The 23,743-nt window shown below is 45.8% G+C and overlaps 1 protein-coding gene across 1 annotated transcript in view; it reads right to left on the reverse strand.

Annotated features, from left to right (window-relative positions):
- Nucleotides 1-211: 211 nt before the first annotated feature.
- The window catches only part of AGMO (alkylglycerol monooxygenase), a 123,523-nt gene continuing 99,991 nt past the window's right edge, over nt 212-23,743 (reverse strand). The window contains exon 14 of the mRNA XM_075269898.1: nt 212-491. Coding sequence (XP_075125999.1) covers nt 408-491 — 84 coding nt within the window. The 3' untranslated portion in view covers nt 212-407. The remainder of the gene's footprint in view (nt 492-23,743) is intronic.

Consider the following 23,743-nt stretch of genomic DNA (forward strand, 5'->3'; position numbering starts at 1 on the left):
ACTATAGATTGTGAGCCCTATATAGGACAGTATTTGAACATGTCTGTAAAGTGCTGCAGAATATGATGGCGCTATATTAAGCAAAATAAAAATAATACCCCCCTTATTTTCTCTGTACAGGACATATAAGACACCAGCACACTGGACATATTAAGACGAGCAGAATCTGCAGACATGATATCTTTATTATGAGATGATTTTGTACAGACTATATACAGTTATAAACAGATTTGGGCATTTCTTCTTTAATTAACTCTTTCCTATCAGTCAATCACTTCCCTATTTCTTTGCTCTTCCAGTTATTACAATGAATATTTTCATCTCTCGGATTTTCACAACTATCCAAAAATATTTGATATATTTTTCCATCATAAAACATGTGTTCTTCTTTGAGGTGTTGTGAAGTTTCACTCCTGCTTCTGAGGATTCTTGCTGAAGAGATGTCTTACTGCTTGTAGTCCACATATAACAATGCAGATGGAAAATACCACCTAGAAATACAAGATAAGAAAATAAAAATACATACAGGATGCAGCTTCTAGTTTTTTAAGGGAAAATTCTGCCAAAATGGCCATGTGATCTATCAAGGATACATACATGTATACATGTAAGTAATGTAAGTAATGTAAGTAATGTTAATAAATAAAAAATGAGCTGGTCATACCAAATGTAAGGTATGTGTGTGTCTAGGATACTGCTGACACTGATGCTGAGGATTGATTGTTTCCTATTAGACAAGGATTCTGCCACCTACACTAGCTCTGATGTATTAGTTCAGCCTCAATGCTGAACTGATTTCACCTTCCACAGCTAATGTAAGATCTCCTCTCCTTGGTGCTGTCAGACACTGATGCTGAGGAGTGATTGTTCCATATTAGACAAGGATACTTCCGCCTAGCTGTCATATATCAGCTTATCTTCCTTCCTAGACTGATTTAACTTCCTACAGCCAATAAACAATCTCCTTTATCTTGAGCGGACAGACACTGATGCTGAGGACCGATCTTCTCCTAACCTCTGCAGGTGCTGTACCACTAAGGGTGGAGTCACATGTACAAATGTTGCATCCTCCTCAACAAAAGCTGAATTTTTTTTATGTTGGTTAAATTTGTATGTTTTGAAGGAGACAGACTTGGAGACTGTCGGAGATAATCGAAGGTGTGTGCCCAAGTCGGGTGTACTGTAGTATGTACTGTTGTAGGTCCATGTGCTGTCTGTATGCAGTTTGTTGTATACATGGACAGCCAAAGCTCAGGGTAGAAGCAGACAGAACTGACACAATCGAGATCATTGTTCTGTCACATCAATGTCAGAAGCAGCAGCACAGTCATCTGTGTGAAGGAGTTATACAGGCTTCGCAACAGTACTATAATAGGATATTCTTAGAGAAGTTGGCTCTAGAAGTTGTATAGTTGTATAGTTGTATAGTTTATATTCACTTTTGTGTCCAGTCTTAATCTAAACCAATTTAATGTAAAACCCTTGACAGGCTGCAGCATACAACACCACCACTCAGTGGTCACACTTATAGCATATCCCTTTGTGGCACAATATCACAAAACAATGATGTCTTGAAATGCTGGTCATCTTATGACACACCATAACAAAGAAACCATTATAAAAATGTTCAGGTCAAAGGTATCAATGGCCTTTAATTTTGCATCTATTAACATGACACAAAAGACACAAGGTTTAGAAAGGCTATTTGTCTCTTGCCTTTAGAAGTCGTCTCACTGTTCGGTAGAAATACCGTTTTTCACCATTATGCAAATGAGTTCTCTCGCAACACTGGGGACGGGCCCCAGCGCTCAAACAGCACTGAGGGCGTCCCCAATGCTGCCAGAGAACTCTCTCCAGTGACACTTCCATCTTCAACAGCAACCGCCTCTTCTGTCGTCTTCTTTCGGCTGGGGTCACGCTCCACTCTTGTGCGCATGCACAGTACGCTCCTGTAGTTCTCCATAGAACAACAGGAACTACAGGAGCGTACTGTGCTTGCGCGCAAGAGCAGAATGTCACCCCAGCTGGAAGAAGATGCGATTGCTGTTGAAGATGGAGGCGTCACTGGAGAGAATTCTCTGGCAGCATTGGGGACGCCCCCAGTGCTGTTTGAGCGCTGGGGCCCGCCCCCAGTGCTGCGAGAGAACTCATTTGCATACCGGTGAAAACCGGTATTTCTACCGAACGGTGGGGCGGAGATGACTTCTAAAGGTAAGAGATGAATAGCCTTTCTAAAGGTTATTCCGACATGTTAACTAGAAAAAAAGATTTTTAATGGTAGAATCCCTGTAAAGTAATGCTTATTTTGACTTATTTTGAGGAAGAAATTTGGACTAATAGGATGGAAGATGTCAGTGGCCAAGACCTTCTGTGACCCATGAAACCAAGAGACTCAGGATTTGAAATGGATAAACTTCTCAAGATAAGTTTTGTTTTGTATGGTTTGGCCCAAAGATTTGTTTTTGGGTCTCATAAGTTCATCTTAAACCTTAAGTTAAATTGTTATTCTCTTCAGATCCCAAAGTATCAGTGGAGGCCCTGATGAGGTAAAAAGGAGTTATACTCACCCTCCATCACCTATCCTGGGCATCTTTATGGCATAACCCAGGGTCACTGTACAGACCTGTGATTGGGCACATGGGGCACACCAATGTCATGACACTTATGTTCCCATTGGACCACCACTTACCATACTTTGTTGCTTGAAGGAACCCCAGAGTATGGTAATTTCCCATCCCGTTCAAGGTTGACCAACCCCATGAGTTTTGGGTTTGGTTCCAACCCCAAACATTTCCAAAAATTGATGCCAAATCTAGTTTATTCTGATGGGGTTCGGCAGTGATCAGTAAAGGATTCTATGATACAAATTTCAGGCTTGCGGCCCATCATCAGGTGAATAAACTCTTCTGATAAAGTACAACTTGTGATTTTTGTGAACTTTCCCTTTTTGGCTGGAGCTGTGAGATTTCGGAAGTGTTTCGAGAGCAAATGATAAATGGCCTGACATCATCCCCCCAAGCGTATACATTTCAGAGCCTTCAAATGTAGATAATTCATGCAAATATCCTATTTATGGTAAGAAGAGAACAGAATCAAGTATTCAAGATTGTGATTAATGGATCGAACAATGAAGAAAAAATCACTACTGGAAAAAGGTTCCCGTCCAACATTAACAAGCGCGGTTTGGAGACGAGGGGCTGCTACCATTTCATTACACCCATTCTACTCCCATTGGGAGGCTGGCCATGTCCACTTTTGTTCTCAGTGTATTATTTATTACCGTATTACAATTGAAAAATTATTTTTTTAATATTCGGTATAAAATCTTTATTTCCAGGATAAACACAATCTATAAAATTTTGACTTCTGTTAAATTAAAAAGAAATTACAAAAAGTTCCAAAAATCTGCTTATATAAAGTCTTAATTTACAACATAAACACAATACATAAAAATGTTTGAGTCTTTGTAGAGAAAAAAAAATTGCTTTCCTGATCAAAAACTTTGCCGGTGCCAGAGGTCTCCATGTAACCTAAAGTTTAGGGAATTTCTCAAAATGTTCTGCCAAAAATTGGACCTCCCGAACAGATTCTTTTGTCATAAACTGTATACAACCCAGAAAGCAGTTTGGGCGTTGGAAAGTGAAAAAAATAATATTATGCCCCATTGGGAAAATTGTTTAAAGGGATCCTATCGTTCAGAAGTAATTTTTTTGTCCCTAACACGTTGCAATAGCCTGTGGCCTGTGGGCATGCACAGTAGGCCACAAGAAAAAGTTTGAAGCCAGCGCTGGAAGAAGACACAGGAAGAGGCCGTTCCTGAAGATGGAGGCAGCACTGGAAAGTTCTCTGGCAGCATTGGGGACGCCCCCAGTTTGTTTGAGCGCTGGAGCCTGCCCCCAGTGCTTTGAAAAAACTCATTTGCATACCAGCAAAAACTGGTATTTCTACGGAACGATGGCGTGGAGAAGACATCTAAAAGTAGGAGACTAATAACCTTTTTTAAGGCTATTCCGACATGTTAGGGACAAAAAATTACTTCTGAATGATAGGATCCCTTTAAAAAATAATGGACAGAATTTTTTTTAAAGATGAGGTCAATTTTTTTTTCACGTTTATTATTTGTTCTCCCACCCAATTTACTATTGAATTAAAGTAAAAAAACAAAACAAAAAAACTATGTATAAAGTCCAATAGATACATTGATAATTTTCCAAAAATTTCAAAAACACCTTCTAAAATTTCGTATTGTCAGTGCTACATGTAACCACGTATAAAATCTCAATTTGCAATCTAAACACAATACATATGTTTTTTTAAAAACTTTTTCTATGACAATATTGCATTCAATGATCACGAACTTCACGGGTGCCAGAGGTCTACACTACGACCTGAAGTTTAGAGAATGTCTCAAAATGTTCTGCCAAAAATTGGACCTCCCGAGCAGATTATTTTGCCATAAACTGTATACAACAGAGAATTCAGATTGGGCGTTGTCCAGGAGGAATATTGAAAAGGTGGAAAGTGAAAAAAATATTTTATGCCCCATTGGGAAAGTTATTTTAAAAAATAATGGACAATTTACTTTTTTTTTTTAAAGATGACAGTCAAATTTATTTTTACATTTATTCTATTTTATAAATTTTTATAAAATTGTATAAAATTGCTTTAAAGTCCCCCTTTTTTTTTTTTTTTTTTTTTAAACTATGTATAAAGTCCAATAGATACATCAATAAATTTTCAAAAATTTCAAAAACACTTTCTACAAAACCATATTGGAACCATGTATAAAATCCAAATTTGCAGTATAAACACAATAGATATATTTTTGAAACTTTTTCTATGACAATATTGCATTCAATGATCACGAACTTCACAGGTGCCAGAGGTCTACAATATGACCTGAATTTTTTCGCCTCAGGTTCCAATCCAAAAACCGTGTAGCAGTGACTGAAAGCCAGTGCAGTGCAGCGGCATCCAGCCACGCACTCCGCTCCAGATTAGGCCCAATGAATGGGCCTACTCGGGAGGAGGGAGTGTCTTCAGGTGGATATCGTGAGGCGACTTGATCTGAAGAATGAGCACCTCGCTTCTTATTTCCGGGAGCTGGAAGAATCGGCTCCTGGAAAAAAGACTTGAGTGGCTCCCATTGATTTCAATGGGAGCCGTCTTTTGGGTCAGGGTTTTGAGGCGAATACGGCCTCAAAACACTGACCCAAAAACTCAGTGTGGGGGCCACACGGTGGCTCAGTGGTTAGCACTGGAGTCCTGGTGCTCAAATCCCGCCAAGGGCATAAAACCATCTGCAAGGAGTTTGTATGTTCTCCCCGTGTTTGCATGGATTTCCATCCCATATTCCAAAAAGACATACTGATAGGGGGAAAATTTACATTGTGAGCTCTATGTAGGGCTCACAATCTATATTTAAAAAAAAAAAAAAAAAAAAACAACAACAAAAAAAAAAAAACTCCGTGTGAACTTACCCTTATTGGGAAAGTTGTTTAAAAAAATAATGGACAAAAAATTTTTTTAAGATGACGGTCAACAATTTTTTTTCATTTATTCTACTCTCATGGCTGGATGTCTAGATTTGTTCACATGCAATTTACTATTGCATTAAAGTCCAATTTTTTTTTTTTTTTTTAACTATGTATAAAGTCCAATAGAGACATCAATAATTTTTCAAAAATTTCAAAAACACTTTCTAAAATTCCGTATTGGAACCACTTATAAAATCCAAATTTGCAATCTAAACACAATAAGATATATTTTTGAAACTTTTTCTATGACAATATTGCATTCAACGATCCCGAACTTCACGGGTGCCAGAGGTCTACACTACGACCTGAAGTTTAGGGAATTTCTCTGGATGTTCTGCCAGAAATTGGACCTCCACGAACAGATTGTCTTGAATCTAATTTTAAGCCATAAACCATATCCAACCAGGGTTTCTGCTCCAGATTTGTCCCAAAGGAATTTGGAAAAAAGCTGGCTAATGGAAAAAATATTATTCTGCCCCATTGGGGAAGTTGTTTTCCGAGATAATGGACAGGAAACACAGATGCTGACACTTTTCCCACTTTCCATTTTGACTACCTGTTCTGGCAGTCTCGCTATGACACACACACAATAAGAGCATAATAGCAGACATTAATATCCAGCTGTTTCGAATAAGTCTTGGCGTTACGGATACATGGAGCTGTAGGAACACACACCAAAAAAAAAAAAAAAAAAAAAAAAATTCTAAAGAGCAGTTTTTGAAGTCTTTGCAGGAAGTCTGAAAAATGAGACTAAATATCCACATCCCTATCGATCCTGAAATACAAGTTTGAGGATAAAATTAATATTATTTATGGGAAAAACATTTTAGGGAAATGATGTCAAGTGCAGCTGGAAAAGTGAATTTTTCATTTCCGATGTTCTTAAGGAAATCACCGGGTTGGAGTCTTATTTTTTTCTTGCCTTAATCCAGTCTATTATTATTTGGCAATTTATTTTTTAGATTTTATTTTCAAAAAAAATTCCCTACACTTTGCAAGGTTGTTCTAGGATAGAGACAGAGAGGTCAGAGAGCGGGCCCTGAATACGGCGGGGGCGTCAGAGATGGCAGGTGAAAAAATATACACACAGATTTGTCAATTTTACAGTAATGTGTTAGAATTGTATGGAACATACCATGTAAGCTGGGGCTAGGCTTATGGTATGGCCCATGACTTAGGACGTTATTGTATTTATGCACCTTTATACTTTAATGTATATTTAGAAGATTAAGTATAGTGCTCAGTAACAATCCTTGCTCATATTGTCGAGAAACATTAAAACTGCTACATCAAACATTAGCATCTGTATATATTAAAGCAAAATAAGTTGTCAATGCTACCGCAATAGATTACATGTGTGAGGAGAAGGAGATTCCCTCCCCACAGGTGTGCCGCTGAAGATAGGACATCTCCATAGGCTTTTGGCATTTGGCTTTCTCTATGAATGGGTGGGGGGGAGCAGGACTCACGGGCTTTCTCTATGAATGATAGATAAAATAAGATAATCCTTTAATAGTCCCACATGGGGGAAATTTCAGTATGTTACAGCAGCCTAGTAATACAGGTACAGAATAATACACAGTAATATATTACAGACGTAGACACACATATGCTGAGGAGAGAAGATATACTAGGAGGCCATAGCAGCTAAGGAAAAACGGAAGAGAAAGAGGAAGACCTCATGGTCATCATCATAATCATTAGTTCTCTGTGCGGAGTGATCTTCGCTTGGTCTGATGTAGATTATACAGCCTGGTCATGGTTGGAAGGAAGGACCTGCGATAGCTCCTTCTCACACTTGGGGTGAAGCAGACGGTCACTTACACTGCTGCCAAGTCCCATCAGGGTCCCATACATGGGGTGGGATTTGTTCTCCCGCATGGAGGTCACCACAGACAGTATCCTTCTGTCACCCACCACCTGTACTGGGTCCAAGGGGCTCCCCAGGACAGAGCTGGCCCTCCTGATCAGCCTGTCAAGTCTATTTCTGTCCCTGGTTGATATACTGCTCCCCCAGCAGGCCACACCGAAAAAGATGGCTGAAGCAACCACAGAGTTGAAGAAGGCCCTAAGAAGTGTCCCCCGGACTCCGAAGGCCCTCAGCCTCCTGAGCAGGTAGAGTCTGCTGTGGCCCTTTCTGTGCAGCGCCTCCAGGTGGTCAGCCCAGTCTAGTTTATTATTGAGGAGCACGCCCAGGTACTTATAGGTCCTGACTATCTCAATACATGTCCCTTGGATCTCCACCGGGGTCGGGGCACCTCTCTGTTTACTAAAGTCCACCACCATCTCCTTGGTCTTCCCAGCATTAATCCTGAGCTGGTTCCGCTGGCACCATTCAACAAAATCCCGGTTTAAGTCTCTGTATTCCCTATCATCGCCATCAGTGATAAGGCCGACTATAGCAGAGTCATCGGAGTACTTCTGTAAGTAACAGCTGGAGAAGTTGTGTCTAAAGTCATATGAGTGGTGGGGGGAGCAGGACTCACAGGCTTTCTATATGAGTGGTGGGGGAGCAGGACTCACAGGCTTTCTATATGAGTGGGTGGGGGGGCAGGACTCACAGGCTTTCTATATGAGTGGTGGGGGAGCAGGACTCACAGGCTTTCTATATGAGTGGTGGGGGAGCAGGACTCACAGGCTTTCTATATGAGTGGTGGGGGGAGCAGGACTCACAGGCTTTCTATATGAGTGGTGGGGGGAGCAGGACTCACAGGCTTTCTATATGAGTGGTGGGAGGAGCAGGACTCACAGACTTTCTATATGAGTGGTGGGGGGGAGCAGGACTCACAGGCTTTCTATATGAGTGGTGGGGGGAGCAGGACTCACAGGCTTTCTATATGAGTGGTGGGGGGAGCAGGACTCACAGGCTTTCTATATGAGTGGTGGGGGGAGCAGGACTCACAGGCTTTCTATATGAGTGGTGGGGGGAGCAGGACTCACAGGCTTTCTATATGAGTGGTGGGGGGAGCAGGACTCACAGACTTTCTATATGAGTGGGGGGAGCAGGACTCACAGGCTCTATATGAGTGGGTGAGGGGAGCAGGACTTTCTTCTTCTTTTTTCATGTGTTAGGAGTGGGGCAGGACTCAACTCTCTCCTGCAGCATTTACAGATATGGTGGATCACGTAATACATGTAGGGCTTGGAAGACCCCTCCTCTGTCTGCCGTCCATATTCAATATAGACAGAAGTTTTCTTTATGAGACGATCCCCTTAAATGTAACCTAAACACAAACTACTCCTATAACCCTGCTGCATGTCTATGTATGCAAGGAACAGACCTGCAACCCCTGTACATATACAATGAGGAATTAGTCGGGACAGAATTTTTACCCTAATAAGATAAAGCAGAAAGATAATAAGACGAGACTTTTCTGCTCCTGCTTTGACCTCGGCAGGCGAAATACAACTTTACACTAATAGAGCGACACAATCTTGTCATAAATTCCGAGGCCGAGATAATAATTCTCTCATGTTCAAAGCCTGCACGCTGAAAACATGGAATCGATTCCAAGACGATTCCTCATCTCATTCTTCATAGTCATAAGAACATGATAAAGCGGAGACAGAACAGGAGATTTTAATCATGGAACATGCCGCAAGTGCTCCCCGGACCCCCGAATATCCATGTTACCATTTGTATCCATCTTATTGCTGTCTCAGGTAATGATATATCGTATTCTTCAAAGTCAAAAAGATGATGGCGCTGGCCCTGCGTGGAGATCTTTGGCTTCTGAACATCTCATATGGGGAAACGTAACATTAGAGATGAAATAACTCTTCGAATATGAGAATCCGAGAACCGCAATATGTTTCATCAAAAATAGGAAGAACGGGAAATGAACCTCGACAAACAGGTGTGCGGATGAAGTAGAAAGAGGCCGTGAGGTAGGAACCGAAGGTGAACGGATTCGCAGATGGGATTCGGCTACGTCAGCCAGGATTTGGACCTTTTGCATCGCCTTAAATGACCCCTTTGAGGGATTGGTTCATGGCCTCCAACGATTGAGATGTCTGCAGTCCGTAGTGGTCGTGTGACTACTAGGAAGAGTCTTTTGCTTATGTAAAGGGGATGAAGACCACTGTCAAGAGAACCTTGTGAGACTTCATGACTAAGGGGCGGCACACATGGAGCAATTCATATTGGAAAATCCAGTCCGTACGTCAGCCATATTGCCTGATCCAATCCTTTTCAGGAGATGGCACTTGCCTCACCGTAGCTCTTGTTTCCACACACTATGCAGTATGGGATAGTAGCGCCACAAGGAGTAAGGGGCCCCTAACTTTACAGATCGCTATGACGTAAGGAGTCTCATCTCCTAACTAGGTTCCGATCCGGTAATCCCACCAATGTATTGACCGAATCTTCTGGTCTTGACTGCCTCATGTGTATGGAGCCCTAACTGGAGGACAGACCAATCTGACCACAACCAAGCAGTGGCGTAACTAGGAATGGTGGGGCCACGTGGCGAACTTTTGACATGGGGCCCCCCCCACACCGACACCAAAGATCTCGACCGACTGACCCCTAACCCCTCCCCCCCACATTATTCCCCATTGTGGACACCCATAAACAATTATTAAATTCTAGGGTCTTTTCAGACCCCAGAGTACAATAATCAGAGACCCAGGGGGGATAAAAACATAAAAAAACACAGTTACTTACCTATCTCCTATCTTCAATGACAGCCGTGACGTCATGTGACCGGGGAGCCTGCATTGCGATTCATAAGGACGCAGGCCCGGTCATGTGACGTCATGCAAGTAGGCCCCAAGCATGCCCTGAGTGGGGAGAGGTAAGTAACACCGTTACCTCTCCTGGGCCTCCGATCATTATACTCGGGGGTCCAAAAAGACCCCCCGAGTATAATAGTGCTTATGTGGCCTGTGGCGTCACTTACCAATCCCGGCCCCCGCCAGGATCGGTAAGTAAGTAAGGCCCGTTTCCTATTTAAAAAAAACAAAAACGCAGCGGCTGTCGCTGGGCCCCTAATGTCCCGGGCCCTGTGGCAGCCGCTACCCCTGCTACCCCGGTAGTTACTCCACTGCAACCAAGTATATACCACCCCCATAGAGGTGCATTCTGGGCTGTATAGACACTCGTTTTCACAGCAAGTCTTGGAAGGTCCACGAGTAAGGTTGAGCGATCAGGATTGGAATAGATTGGATCCCAATCGGCGATGGAGCAAATTTCACGGTTGGAAAATGATTGGAAATCGGATTTTAAAATCGATTCTGAAATCTCAAGATCAGCTCAACCCTATCCATGAATTAGATGGCAAGAGTAATATATCACAAGAAAACCTGCTGCAGTCTGTATAAGAACTGTGGTACGAGAAAGACACCGGCACCGAAAATCTAAACGGCATGGAAATTACTTAGGAAACCCACAATGATCATGTCCATGAGGCTGAGTCACGGTCCAGACCTCAATCCAATGGAGAATTAGTGACTGGGCTCAAAAATCTGTTGACTCATTTTACAAGTTTCCGTTTAGAAAGAATAATCTGGAAACATTGGCGTGACCCTACACGTATCTGATGGGGACCCTTCCAAATAGAGTGAAGACCAGGCCTCATATACAAGGGTGTAAGGTTTTGTAAATCTGAGCTATTGTGTAATAGATGGTGGACACAACTGTATCATTGAACCAGCATGGCTTAGGGACAATGTTAAGGGTGCAGAGAGACCACTAGCTCCCAAAAAGTAATGATGAGGCCGACAGCTGACTATGGAACTGTGGAATTAGGGTTGAGCGATCAGGATCGGAAAAGATCGGATCCTGATCAGCTGGAAAATGATCGAAAATTGGATTTTGAAATCTCAAGATCGGCTCAACCCTACTGTATATATGATATACAATTAGGGTTGAGGGATCGGGAAAGATTTTGGATACCGCTCGGCGATCGAGCATACTTCGCGATCGGGATCGGCTGGAAAATGATTGGAAATCGGATTTTAAAATTGATCCTGAAATCTCAAGATCGGCTCAACCCCATATGAAATACATAAACCAAGGTCAGAACAGATTCAATACTGAGCAAAACAGGCAGGAGGTCAAGGCTGGCAGCGCAGGGTCAGTGGTCAGGATCAGGCTGGGGTCAATACTAGGGGGTCAGAGGAATAGAGACAGAGACAGGGATAAGCCAAGGTCAACCACAGTAGATCCAGCAGTTAGTATTCAGTTACAACCTTTCATGGGACAAGAATGAACTAGGAACCTAATTGCTCAGGCAGGGTGTGGCAGGGAGAGACTGCCAGGATTCATTACAGATGACAGCAGATTACTGGGGTTCCCAGCAGAGAGGACAATCCCTTTAACATTGTGTAACACCATCTGGCAATGCTAACTTGGAGAGCAAGTATCGACTGATCTGTTGGTTACATAGTCCGCGAATGGTATTTTTTTTTTTTTTGTAATTCTGTAATATATGTTTCTGTATTTGCATTTTGTCCAATGTACAGTAAGAAAAAACATTTCTGTTGCTATATGGAAACCATCACATATTTGTAACAGATTAACAAGATCTCGGTATTCTGTGGAAGTAAAATCTTACACTATGGGATTCCACCAGTAGATGGAGCTTTAACATTTGTACTACACTTATGACAGTCCTTTGTGCTCTCCGGCACACCATGTGGTCAGGCAGAGTATTACAACTTAAATTTTCTTTTTGATGTTAAATATCATTTGCATTTATCTGATGCATAAAACACACAATAACACCATGTCATAGTATTGAATGCTATTTTTGTGCACGTTATAACCAAATATCTTAAGCCTGGGGTTCCACATGCGATATGATAGAGAGTTTCCTTTAAGGCGTCTGTCTGGAATTGTTACTCCACCGCCATTCATGTCCAGTTACAATACATCACATATCACTGTTAGCCGTTTGTCATATCTCGCGCCCACGCCTTTGTGTATTGCTCATTTGCTGGTACGGTACGTGGCGGCCTTATAATTGGCAGTATTATTAATGTGATCATTACTGTGTGTGGCTTGTTTACCTCACAAGTGGCTCGTCTGTCGTCTCCTATAATTAATCTTCCTGGCTCCCGTCTGCACTGCTACAGTCTGTATAATACGCCACCGCCGCTTACAGTACCGGGCTTGTCTGTATTACAGTACAGGGTTTGTGACAATAATAAATCACATGCATTACTTTTAATTGTGTATACTTAGAAATGGGTCACAGGGGGCTCCCCGCGCTCAGGTATTACAAGCATGGAGGACTGGGTGGGGGGAGGGGAAGAAGCAAGCGATATTTGTAATCCAATCTAGGTGTTATACTGCAGGGAAATCCGGGGGCACTGTAGTAAGATTGGGGGATAACCATTGATAATGGGTATCAGAGTGTGTTAAAGGGATACACTTATTAACACAACCCCTTTTACATTGGAAACCAGGTCAACGATCAGCCTATGGATCTGGCTGCGTATACCTCCAGTGAGGTCAGGAAAAGTTCACATGTATTCCATACAGCGGCCACTGCTGGTGATATATAGAATGACATGCTGTCCACTCAATTGATAAGAGAACTGAGAGAGACTTGGGCCCACTCTCTAATTTGCAGTTAGCCCTGACCTGCTGGGTCGAGGGTGGAGGCGACTAGCTGCACCACATAGTAAGCAGAGCAGAATCTTCTCTATAACCTTCATTCAGAAACAGCTTTAGGAACATACAGGACATATATAGAGACGTCCTGACCTGTACTATTGTGGAAAAGTCACTTGGGCTCTGATAGAAACTTCCTATTTAGCTTCAGCATCAGATGAAGTCTCTGCCTCCCTATGTTTCTGCTCACTCTTCCCCCTGATCAGTAGCGTAACTACCACCATAGCAGCGGAGGCACCTGCCACAGGGCCTGGGACATTAGGGGCCCGGTGACAGCTGCTACTGCTGCAATCGTTATACTCGGGGGTCTTTTCAGCCTGCGTCCCGGGTCATGTGACGTTCTACGTCATAGCAGAAGGATGGCAGCAGAGAAGACAGTGTAGGAGCCGGGGACAGGTAAGTAACCGTGTTTTTTTTATGTTTTTATTCCCCCGGGTCTCCGATTATTATACTCTGGGGTCTGAAAAGAGTATAATAATTGTTTATGGGTGTCCACAGTGGAACATAATACTGTGTGTGCAGGGGACAATGTGGGGTACAATACTGTGTGCAGGGGCCACTATTGGGGTACAATACTGTGTGCAGGGGCCACTATGGGGCATAATACTGTGTGCAGGGGCCACTATGGGACATAATACTGTGTGCAGGGGCCACTATGGGGGATAATACTGTGTGCAGGGGCCACTATGGGGGATAATACTGTGTGCAGGGGCCACTATGGGACATAATACTGCGTGCAGGGGCCACTATGGGGCATAATACTGTGTGCAGGGGCCACTATGGGGGATAATACTGTGTGCAGGGGCCACTATGGGACATAATACTGTGTGCAGGGGCCACTATGGGACATAATACTGTGTGCAGGGGCCACTATGGGGGATAATACTGTGTGCAGGGGCCACTATGGGACATAATACTGTGTGCAGGGGCCACTATGGGGCATAATACTGTGTGCAGGGGCCACTATGGGACATAATACTGTGTGCAGGGGCCACTATGGGACATAATACTGTGTGTAGGGGCCACTATGGGGGATAATACTGTGTGCAGGGGCCACTATGAGACATAATACTGTGTGCAGGGGCCACTATGGGACATAATACTGTGTGCAGGGGCCACTATGGGGGATAATACTGTGTGCAGGGGCCACTATGGGGCATAATACTGTGTGCAGGGGCCACTATGAGACATAATACTGTGTGCAGGGGCCACTATGGGACATAATACTGTGTGCAGGGGCCACTATGGGGCATAATACTGTGTGCAGGGGCCACTATGGGGGATAATACTGTGTGCAGGGGCCACTATGGGGGATAATACTGTGTGCAGGGGCCACTATGGGGGATAATACTGTGTGCAGGGGCCACTATGTATAATACTGTGTGCAGGGGCCACTATGGCGCATAATACTGTGTGCAGGGGCCACTATGGGACATAATACTGTGTGCAGGGGCCACTATGGCGCATAATACTGTGTGCAGGGGCCACTATGGCGCATAATAATGTGTGCAGGGGCCACTATGGTGGATAATACTGTGTGCAGGGGCCACTATGGGACATAATACTGTGTGCAGGGGCCACTATGGGACATAATACTGTGTGCAGGGGCCACTATGGGGATAATACTGTGTGCAGGGGCCACTATGGGACATAATACTGTGTGCAGGGGCCACTATGGTGGATAATACTGTGTGCAGGGGCCACTATGGGACATAATACTGTGTGCAGGGGCCACTGAGGGACATAATACTGTGTGCAGGGGCCACTATGGGGCATAATAGAATGCGCAGGAATGCGTAGGAGGGGGTCGGTCAAAAGTTCGCCATGGGGCCTCGCCATTCCTAGTTACGCCACTGCCCCTGATTCTATATACATGTGACCTGCACGCTGCCTTGAGACGGATATAGCAGAGACTTTAGAGTGAAAGCCAGTTTAGCGAAAAGAGGGGAGGAGGAAAAGGCTCTGATAGGAGGAGAAAGAAGCATTTTTCTTCGAGATAGATTATACATCTGCTTGCATTTGCCTCTACTAGGGTTGAGCCAATCTTGAGATTTCAGGATCGATTTCCGATCATTTTCCAGCCGATCGTGAAATTTGCTTGATCGCCGATTGGGACCCGATCCCTCGACCCTAGCCTCTACTATTGCAGTGTGCAACGTTTGATGAAACATCTGTGACCATAAAACATGGAAAGACAACGTTACTTGATGGATTAAGGTTCATTACATATTCCCATCCCATAAACTCAGGGCAGGTCTCAGTCATAGGGCTCTGACCTCCGGGACCCCGACCAATCTTCTGAATGAACAATCATGGTTTATTCTCAGGACCAGTCAGGTTCCCAGAGCCCGGACCCCTGCCGATCACAAAATGATGCCATATCCTATCAATGGGAACATGCCTTTAATTCACAGGATATGGCTTTAAGTACACGCAGCTCTGCTACACGAGGGGTTAAATGGTTTCATCCTTGCCCACATACAATCCTACCAAAGGTCTCCTTCCTACGGCTTTCCCACACCGACGATTCGTGCAGATATTTCCCAACCACTGTGCAGGGAGATGTTCTTCTAGGCGGAAGGTCCCTGTGGTAATCTGAGGAAATTAGGATGGATTTTTTTTTCTAGTTTCTCAGGCTTTAGTGCGGGATACGAGGAATATCTGACTGTGCTTATATAATAGGAGAGAAGGGAAATCTGCAACATACAGGATGAGGGGCTTCTCCGCAGGCCAGGGGGTTACCTATCCGGAAAATAAGATAATCCAAGGACCAGACCCCAATTAACCCTATATATAGAATGAATGGCCTATATGCAGATCCCCCGTCACTGCCTGGGCCATACTCCATACAGGAAGGAGGTCCGTCTCCAATATGGCCGCCCCAAGGAAAGAGGAGACTGTAATAACTGGATGTGTCTTTGTCAATTGACTCCCTTTCACTGCAGCTACCATAAAGTGCACACCCCCCCTGCTGCACTGTGTCGTCCGGGTCTCATTTATGTCACCAATTATGGCATATGCTCGCCAATGGTGGACATGTCTTTATGTCATCTCATGCCTCGATGTTGCCTGGAGAGACAGCTCATCGTACAGAGACTACACTTCCTTTGACAGCATAAGGAGTCCTCAGAGTGGCCACCCAGACAGAAGACAAGTAGTAGCTTAGGAACCTGAACTCACACCCTGCTACACCGAGGCATGAGATACTGATGACAGCACCATTCTACACAGAGCAACAAGGCATGAATACTGATGACATCACAGTGCTACACAGAGCAACAAGGCATGAATACTGATGACATCATTGTGCTACACAGAGCAACAAGGCATGAATACTGATGACATCATTGTGCTACACAGAGCAACAAGGCATGAATACTGATGACATCACAGTGCTACACAGAGCAACAAGGCATGAGATACTGATGACATCAAAGTGCTACACAGAGCAACAAGGCATGAATACTGATGACATCACAGTGCTACACAGACAGAGCAACAAGGCATGAGATACTGATGACATCATTGTGCTACACAGAGCAACAAGGCATGAATACTGATGACATCACAGTGCTACACAGAGCAACAAGGCATGAGATACTGATGACATCAAAGTGCTACACAGAGCTCCAAGGCATGAGATACTGATGACATCAAAGTGCTACACAGAGCTCCAAGGCATGAGATACTGATGACATCACAGTGCTACACAGAGCAACAAGGCATGAATACTGATGACATCACCTGCTACACAGTGCTCCAAGGCATGAATACTGATGACATCATTGTGCTACACAGAGCTCCAAGGCATGAGATACTGATGACATCAAAGTGCTACACAGAGCTCCAAGGCATGAGATACTGATGACATCAAAGTGCTACACAGAGCTCCAAGGCATGAGATACTGATGACATCACCTGCTATACAGATCTCCAAGGCATGAGATACTGATGACATCACCTGCTACACAGAGCTCCAAGGCATGAGATACTGATGACATCATTGTGCTACACAGAGCTCCAAGGCATGAGATACTGATGACATCACCTGCTATACAGATCTCCAAGGCATGAGATACAGATGACATCACCTGCTACACAGAGCTCCAAGGCATGAGATACTCATACCTCCCAACCGTCCCGATTTCCGTGGGACAGTCCCGATTTGGGTGACATGTCCCGCGGTCCCGGTTGGAGGGAGGTATGTCCCGATTTCAACTCAGATCTCCTTCTCCTCCGCTCCCTCGCCGCCTCTCTCGCTGACACATGCGGCTGAAGGAAGGAGCTGACACAGGTCAGCTCCTCGCTTCCCCGCTGCCCGCCTCTCTCCCTGACACACGCGGCTGAAGCTGCTCGCGTGCTTGCTTCGCCGCTGCCTCTCTCTCTCGCTGACACATGCGGCTGAAGCGAGGAGCTGACCTGTGTCAGCTCCTCGCTTTGCTGCTGCCGCCGGCTCCTGGCTTGTAGACGCAATGTACACGCCAGGAGCCGGCGGCAGCAGCGAAGCGAGGAGCTGACACAGGTCAGCTCCTCGCTTCAGCCGCATGTGTCAGCGAGAGAGAGAGACGCAGCGGCGAAGCGAGCACGCGAGCAGCTTCAGCCGCGTGTGTCAGGGAGAGAGGCGGGCAGCGGCGAAGCGAGGAGCTGACCTGTGTCAGCTCCTTCCTTCAGCCGCATGTGTCAGCGAGAGAGGCGGCGAGGGAGCGGAGGAGAAGGTAAGTTTAATGTGGAGGTGGAACGTGAATCTGGGGGCAGATGAAGGAGAGGACGGCATGACATTGGGGCAGAGATGGAGGGGACATGAATCTGGGGGCAGAGATGGAGGGACATGAATCTGGGGGCAGAGATGGAGAGGACATGAATCTGGGGGCAGAGATGGAGAGGACATGAATCTGGGGGCAGAGATGGAGGGGACATGAATCTGGGGGCAGAGATGGAGGGGACATGAATCTGGGGGCAGAGATGGAGAGGACATGAATCTGGGGGCAGAGATGGAGGGACATGAATCTGGGGGCAGAGATGTGGGACATGAATCTGGGGGCAGAGATGGAAGAGGGACATGAAACTGGGGGCAGATGAAGGGTGTATATGAAACTGGGGGAGAGATAAAGGGGGGACATATAATTTACGGGTGACTGTAGGAGGATTATACTGTGTGCGGGCACATGAAAAATTAACGAGTGGGCGGAGTCAACACAAAAGTGGGTGGGGCTAAATTTGCCGCGGCGCGCGTAGCGCGCCGCTCATTTTGTCTCTCTTTCGGTTCTTCAAAAGTTGGGAGGTATGGATACTGATGACATCACCTGCTACACAGAGTTCCAAGGCATCAGATACTGATGACATCACCTGCTACACAGAGCTCCAAGGCATCAGATACTGATGACATCACCTGCTACACAGAGCTCCAAGGCATCAGATACTGATGACATCACCTGCTACACAGATCTCCAAGGCATGATATACTGATGACATCACCTGCTACACAGAGCTCCAAGGCATGACATACTGATGACATCATGTGTATAGAGTTACGATTTATACATCAATTGTTTTGCAGGCTGTGCGGGGCGAGAGCTCCTTGTGCTATCTCCATTTATTTCTCACTTTTTCCACCACCGATACTCTTTTGACTCGGTAATAATCGGCTGAGTGGGCCGAGGAGGATCAGATGAACTGGAAAAATAAATCTTTGCTCTTATGTAAGTTTCAGCAATGTGGCTAAGTACCCTAGCAGAGAAATCTAATTGCACCGCTTCTATTACGAACACCTCCTGCAATCAAAAAGTTATTATCCCTCGAATGTGCAGCCGCGGTCACAGCGTTCTTCTGCAAGAGTTGTAAAAATTCATTGTCGTCAGCTCCGAGCGATAATTCCTCTTTCTTGGATATTACAATGTGTGTAGAAGCCGTGCAGACCTTCTGTCAGTTCCCCGCTGGAGGGTCTCGCTGCCAATTTTATCAGCTAATATAATGTTTGCTGGATAAGTAAGCAAGAACGCAACGGACAAAAAGGAAAGAGCCTGGAAACAATGGATATTTATATTCCGTGCAACGTCTGGATCTGGCAAGACATAAAGAAGACTCCACCTTTTTCCATTAAGTCCTTCCTGTAAGGCAAAGTCATGAATGGAGGCTCCATCTTACATTGCCGAAATGCGATAGAAAGAGACTCGCAACCAAGAATGTAATGCATTGACTTTTTTATTGGGGCCAAGAATTTATGAAATCAAAGAACTTCATTGTTCTGTTGGGTAGGATATAAGCACACAGGGGTGTAACTACTGGGGTAGCAGAGGTAACAGCTGCCACATGGCCTGGGGTATCAGCAGGTAACGGGCCCTATTTACTTACCGATCCTCGCTCCTGCTCACGGCCGCCGGCGCTGCCCTTCCCAGAGGCTGTGATCAAGAGAGCAGATCGGTAAGTAAGGCCGCGGGCCCACAAACACTATCATTATACTCGGCTCAAGTGGTGTCTCTATCATCACTGAAGATGGCCGACACCAGCTTGGAGTGCACCAGAGCCCAGGAGAGGTAAGTAACAGTGTTTTTTATGTTTGTATCCTCCCCTGGGTCTCCGATGATTATTACTCTGGGATCCCCAGAGTATAATAATTGTACATTGCTGTCCACAATGGAGCATAATACTGTGCGCAAAGGCCACTATGGGGCATAATACTGTGTGCAGGGGCCACTATGGGACATAATACTGTGTGCAGGGGCCACTATGGGGCATGATACTGTGTGCAGGGGCCACTATGGGACATAATACTGTGTGCAGGGGCCACTATGGGGCATGATACTGTGTGCAGGGGCCACTATGGGACATAATACTGTGTGCAGGGGCCACTATGGGGCAAAATACTGAGTGCAGGGGCCACTATGGGGCATGATACTGTGTGCAGAGTCCACTAGGAGGCATAATACTGTGTGCAGGGGCCACTATGGGGCATAATACTGTGTGCAGGGGACACTATGGGGGATAATACTGTGTGCAGGGGTCACTATGGGACATAATACTGTGTGCAGGGGCCACTATGGGACATAATACTGTGTGCAGGGGCCACTATGGGACATAATATTGTGTGCAGGGGCCACTATGGGGCATGATACTGTGTGCAGGGGCCACTATGGGGCATAATACTGTGTGCAGTGGCCACTATGGGACATAATACTGTGTGCAGGGGCCACTATGGGACATAATACTGTGTGCAGGGGCCACTATGGGACATAATACTGTGTGCAGGGGCCACTATGGGACATAATATTGTGTGCAGGGGCCACTATGGGGCATGATACTGTGTGCAGGGGCCACTATGGGGCATAATACTGTGTGCAGTGGCCACTATGGGACATAATACTGTGTGCAGGGGCCACTATGGGACATAATACTGTGTGCAGGGGCCACTATGGGGCATAATACTGAGTGCAGAGGCCACTATGGGGCATAATACTGTGTGCAGAGGCCACTATGGGGTATAATACTGTGTGCAGGGGCCACTATGGGGCATAATACTGTGTGCAGGGGCCACTATGGGACATAATACTGTGTGCAGGGGGCACTATGGGGCATAATACTGTGTGCAGGGGCCACTATGGGGCATAATACTGTGTGCAGGGGCCACTATGGGGCATAATACTGAGTGCAGGGGTCACTATGAGACATAATACTGTGTGCAGGGGCCACTATGGGGGATAATACTGTGTGCAGGGGCCACTATGGGGCATGATACTGTGTGCAGGGGCCACTATGGGGGATAATACTGTGTGCAGGGGTCACTATGGGGCATGATACTGTGTGCAGGGGCCACTATGGGGGATAATACTGTGTGCAGGGGCCACTATGGGGCATGATACTGTGTGCAGGGGCCACTATGGGGGATAATACTGTGTGCAGGAGCCACTATGGGGGATAATACTGTGTGCAGGGGCCACTATGGGGGATAATACTGTGCGCAGGGGCCACTATGGGGGATAATACTGTGTGCAGGGGCCACTATGGGGGATAATACTGTGCGCAGGGGCCACTATGGGGGATAATACTGTGTGCAGGGGCCACTATGTATAATACTGGGTCAGAGGGAAAAGGGGAAAATGGGTCATTGGGGAGAGGGGGAAGGCCCGTGTCAAATGTTAGCCTTGGGGCCCAGCCATTCCTAGTTATGCCACTGTAAGCACACAATGGACTATACCAGGGCTGGCGTCAGCGCACGGCATAGTCGGGCAAGTGCCGGGGCCCTCAGAGCCTCTGGGGGCCCCCCGGCACTTGCCTGTCACAATTTCAGCTCATCGGCGTCCGTCCGCCGATGAGCTGAATACATACGCGATGCAGGAGCTGCGAGATCAGCTCCTGCTTTAAAGCTCCGGCCTGGCTTGCGTGTGTAGGCGCAATGACGTCACCACATCACGCCTACACACGCAAGCCGGGCCGGAGCTAAGCAGGAGCTGATCTCACAGCTCCTGCATCGCGTATGTGAATGGAGAGAGGAGCGTCGGGGGAACGAGGGAAGGTGAGTGATGGAAGGTGAGTGTAAGTGGTTGTTTATTAAGGTGAAACATAATGAAGGGGGCCCATGAAACTGGGGGGCAAATGAAGGGGAGGGGGGGAACGGCATGACACTGGGGAAGATGAAGGTGGTGGGGAGAGAACGGCATGAAACTGGGGACAAAGATGGAGGGGGCCCAAAGAAACTGGGGGGCAAATTAAGGGGAGGGGGGAACGGCATGACACTGGGGCAGATGGAGGGGGGGAGAACAGCATGACACTGGGGCAGATGGAGGGGGTGGGGAGAGAACGGCATGAAACTGGGGACAGAGATGGAGGGGGCCCAAAGAAACTGGGGGGCAAATGAAGGGGAGGGGGGAACAGCATGACACTGGGGCAGATGGAGGGGGTGGGGAGAGAACGGCATGGAACTGGGGACAGAGATGGAGGGGGCCCAATGAAACTGAAGGGGCAAATGAAGGGGAGGGGGGGAACAGCATGACACTGGGGCAGAGACGGGGGACATGAAACTGTGGGCAGATGAAGGGGGAGAACGTGATGAAACTGGGGACAGAGATGGAGGGGGGACATGAAACTGGGGACAGAGATGGAGGGGGGACATGAAACTGGGGGCAGAGAAAGGGTGTATATGAAACTGGGGGAGAGATGGAGGGGGGGCATATAATTTACAGGTGACTGTAGGAGGATTATACTGTGTGGGAGCACATAATGAATGAGTGGGTGGAATCAACATAAAAGTGGGTGGAGCTAAATTCGCAGAGCGCGCCGCACATTTTGCCCCTCTTTCTACTCTTTAAAAGATTGGGAGGTATGGCGTTGGTGACGCCACACTCCTGCATGACATCACTCGCTTCATCTGCAACGCACAGTGTCTCGACTCCCCCACCTCCTTTACAAGGGGGCCCACTGAGGCTCTGTCGCCCAAGGGCCCATAAAAACCTGGAGCCGGCCCTGGACTATACGTACCAAAAATGACTATGTGGATATACAGGAGAAGATACTCCACGAAGTGCAATTGGTAACCAAAATAATTCGCAACACCACATGGACCAAAGTGAAATTGGTAACCAACATAACTTAATATCTGAGACCAACCATCTATGCCAAACCAACTTGTTCCAATTAGTATAAGATAAATGACAGCTGGCTCTAATATCCACCCGTCTGTAAAACAGCTGACAGCAAACAGAGGTCTTGAAAAAATTAGCAAATATATTAGAAAGTTTGGAATTTTAGCAATTCAGTCTTCAAGCCTCAGTTCATAAGGTGGCCAATCCCTTTAAAATGACTCCAAAGTCAGAATCTTATTTTAATGAATACAAACATTTCTAGAGCTGAAATGAAACTAGTAAAATATCTTTTGCATTTTAGATACAAAACTCCAGCAGAAAATGTCTCAGATTCCAGCCCTTTATGGCCCAACGAAGAAACAACGGCCGTAAAATCTTCTTCTGGTTGGATTTCAGCAACTTTGGTTCAATGAATTTCCAAGGAAGGAGGAGGATTCATGGCTCCCCAGAGCTCACAGAGTATATTTTCTCTTCTTTTTCTGAGCTAAAAAGACTTTTGATGCTTGGAGATTCTCCTAAGAGCTGAAAATGCACATTTTTCCTCCATTTCCCACAACAGGAAGACACGCAAGTGCCAAGAAACCGGCATTGGTAGGCTCGAGGAGAATATGAGCATGTGTCAGTCCCTCCATGATATTGCAGTGGAAGGTTCCTTCATAAAGTGCGTCCTCAAGCTCCTACCACTACAGATATACCATAAACACTTCTCAATGCCTCATGGCTAGATTTAGGGGGCCATTCCATTTACTAAGAAATCCCAGGAACAAATTAAAACCGCCCAACGGTGTATCGTCATACTACTGGGGAATTATATTGCATAGGGTGGGATATAAGATACATTTTCCGATAGAGATGGGTCTGACATCTGACACATCGATCTTCGGAAACGGGGATCCCCTAAACTCCATTTTGTACTACAAATTCCACTTTTGTCTCACCTTTCCACGGAACATTTTCTCAGAACCGTTACGGAACATCCAGGCAGTCTTGGGTAAATTTGAGACGGAGCAATG

This window comes from Leptodactylus fuscus, chromosome 4 (assembly GCF_031893055.1).
Source record: "Leptodactylus fuscus isolate aLepFus1 chromosome 4, aLepFus1.hap2, whole genome shotgun sequence".
Classification (NCBI taxonomy): Eukaryota; Metazoa; Chordata; class Amphibia; order Anura; family Leptodactylidae; genus Leptodactylus; species Leptodactylus fuscus.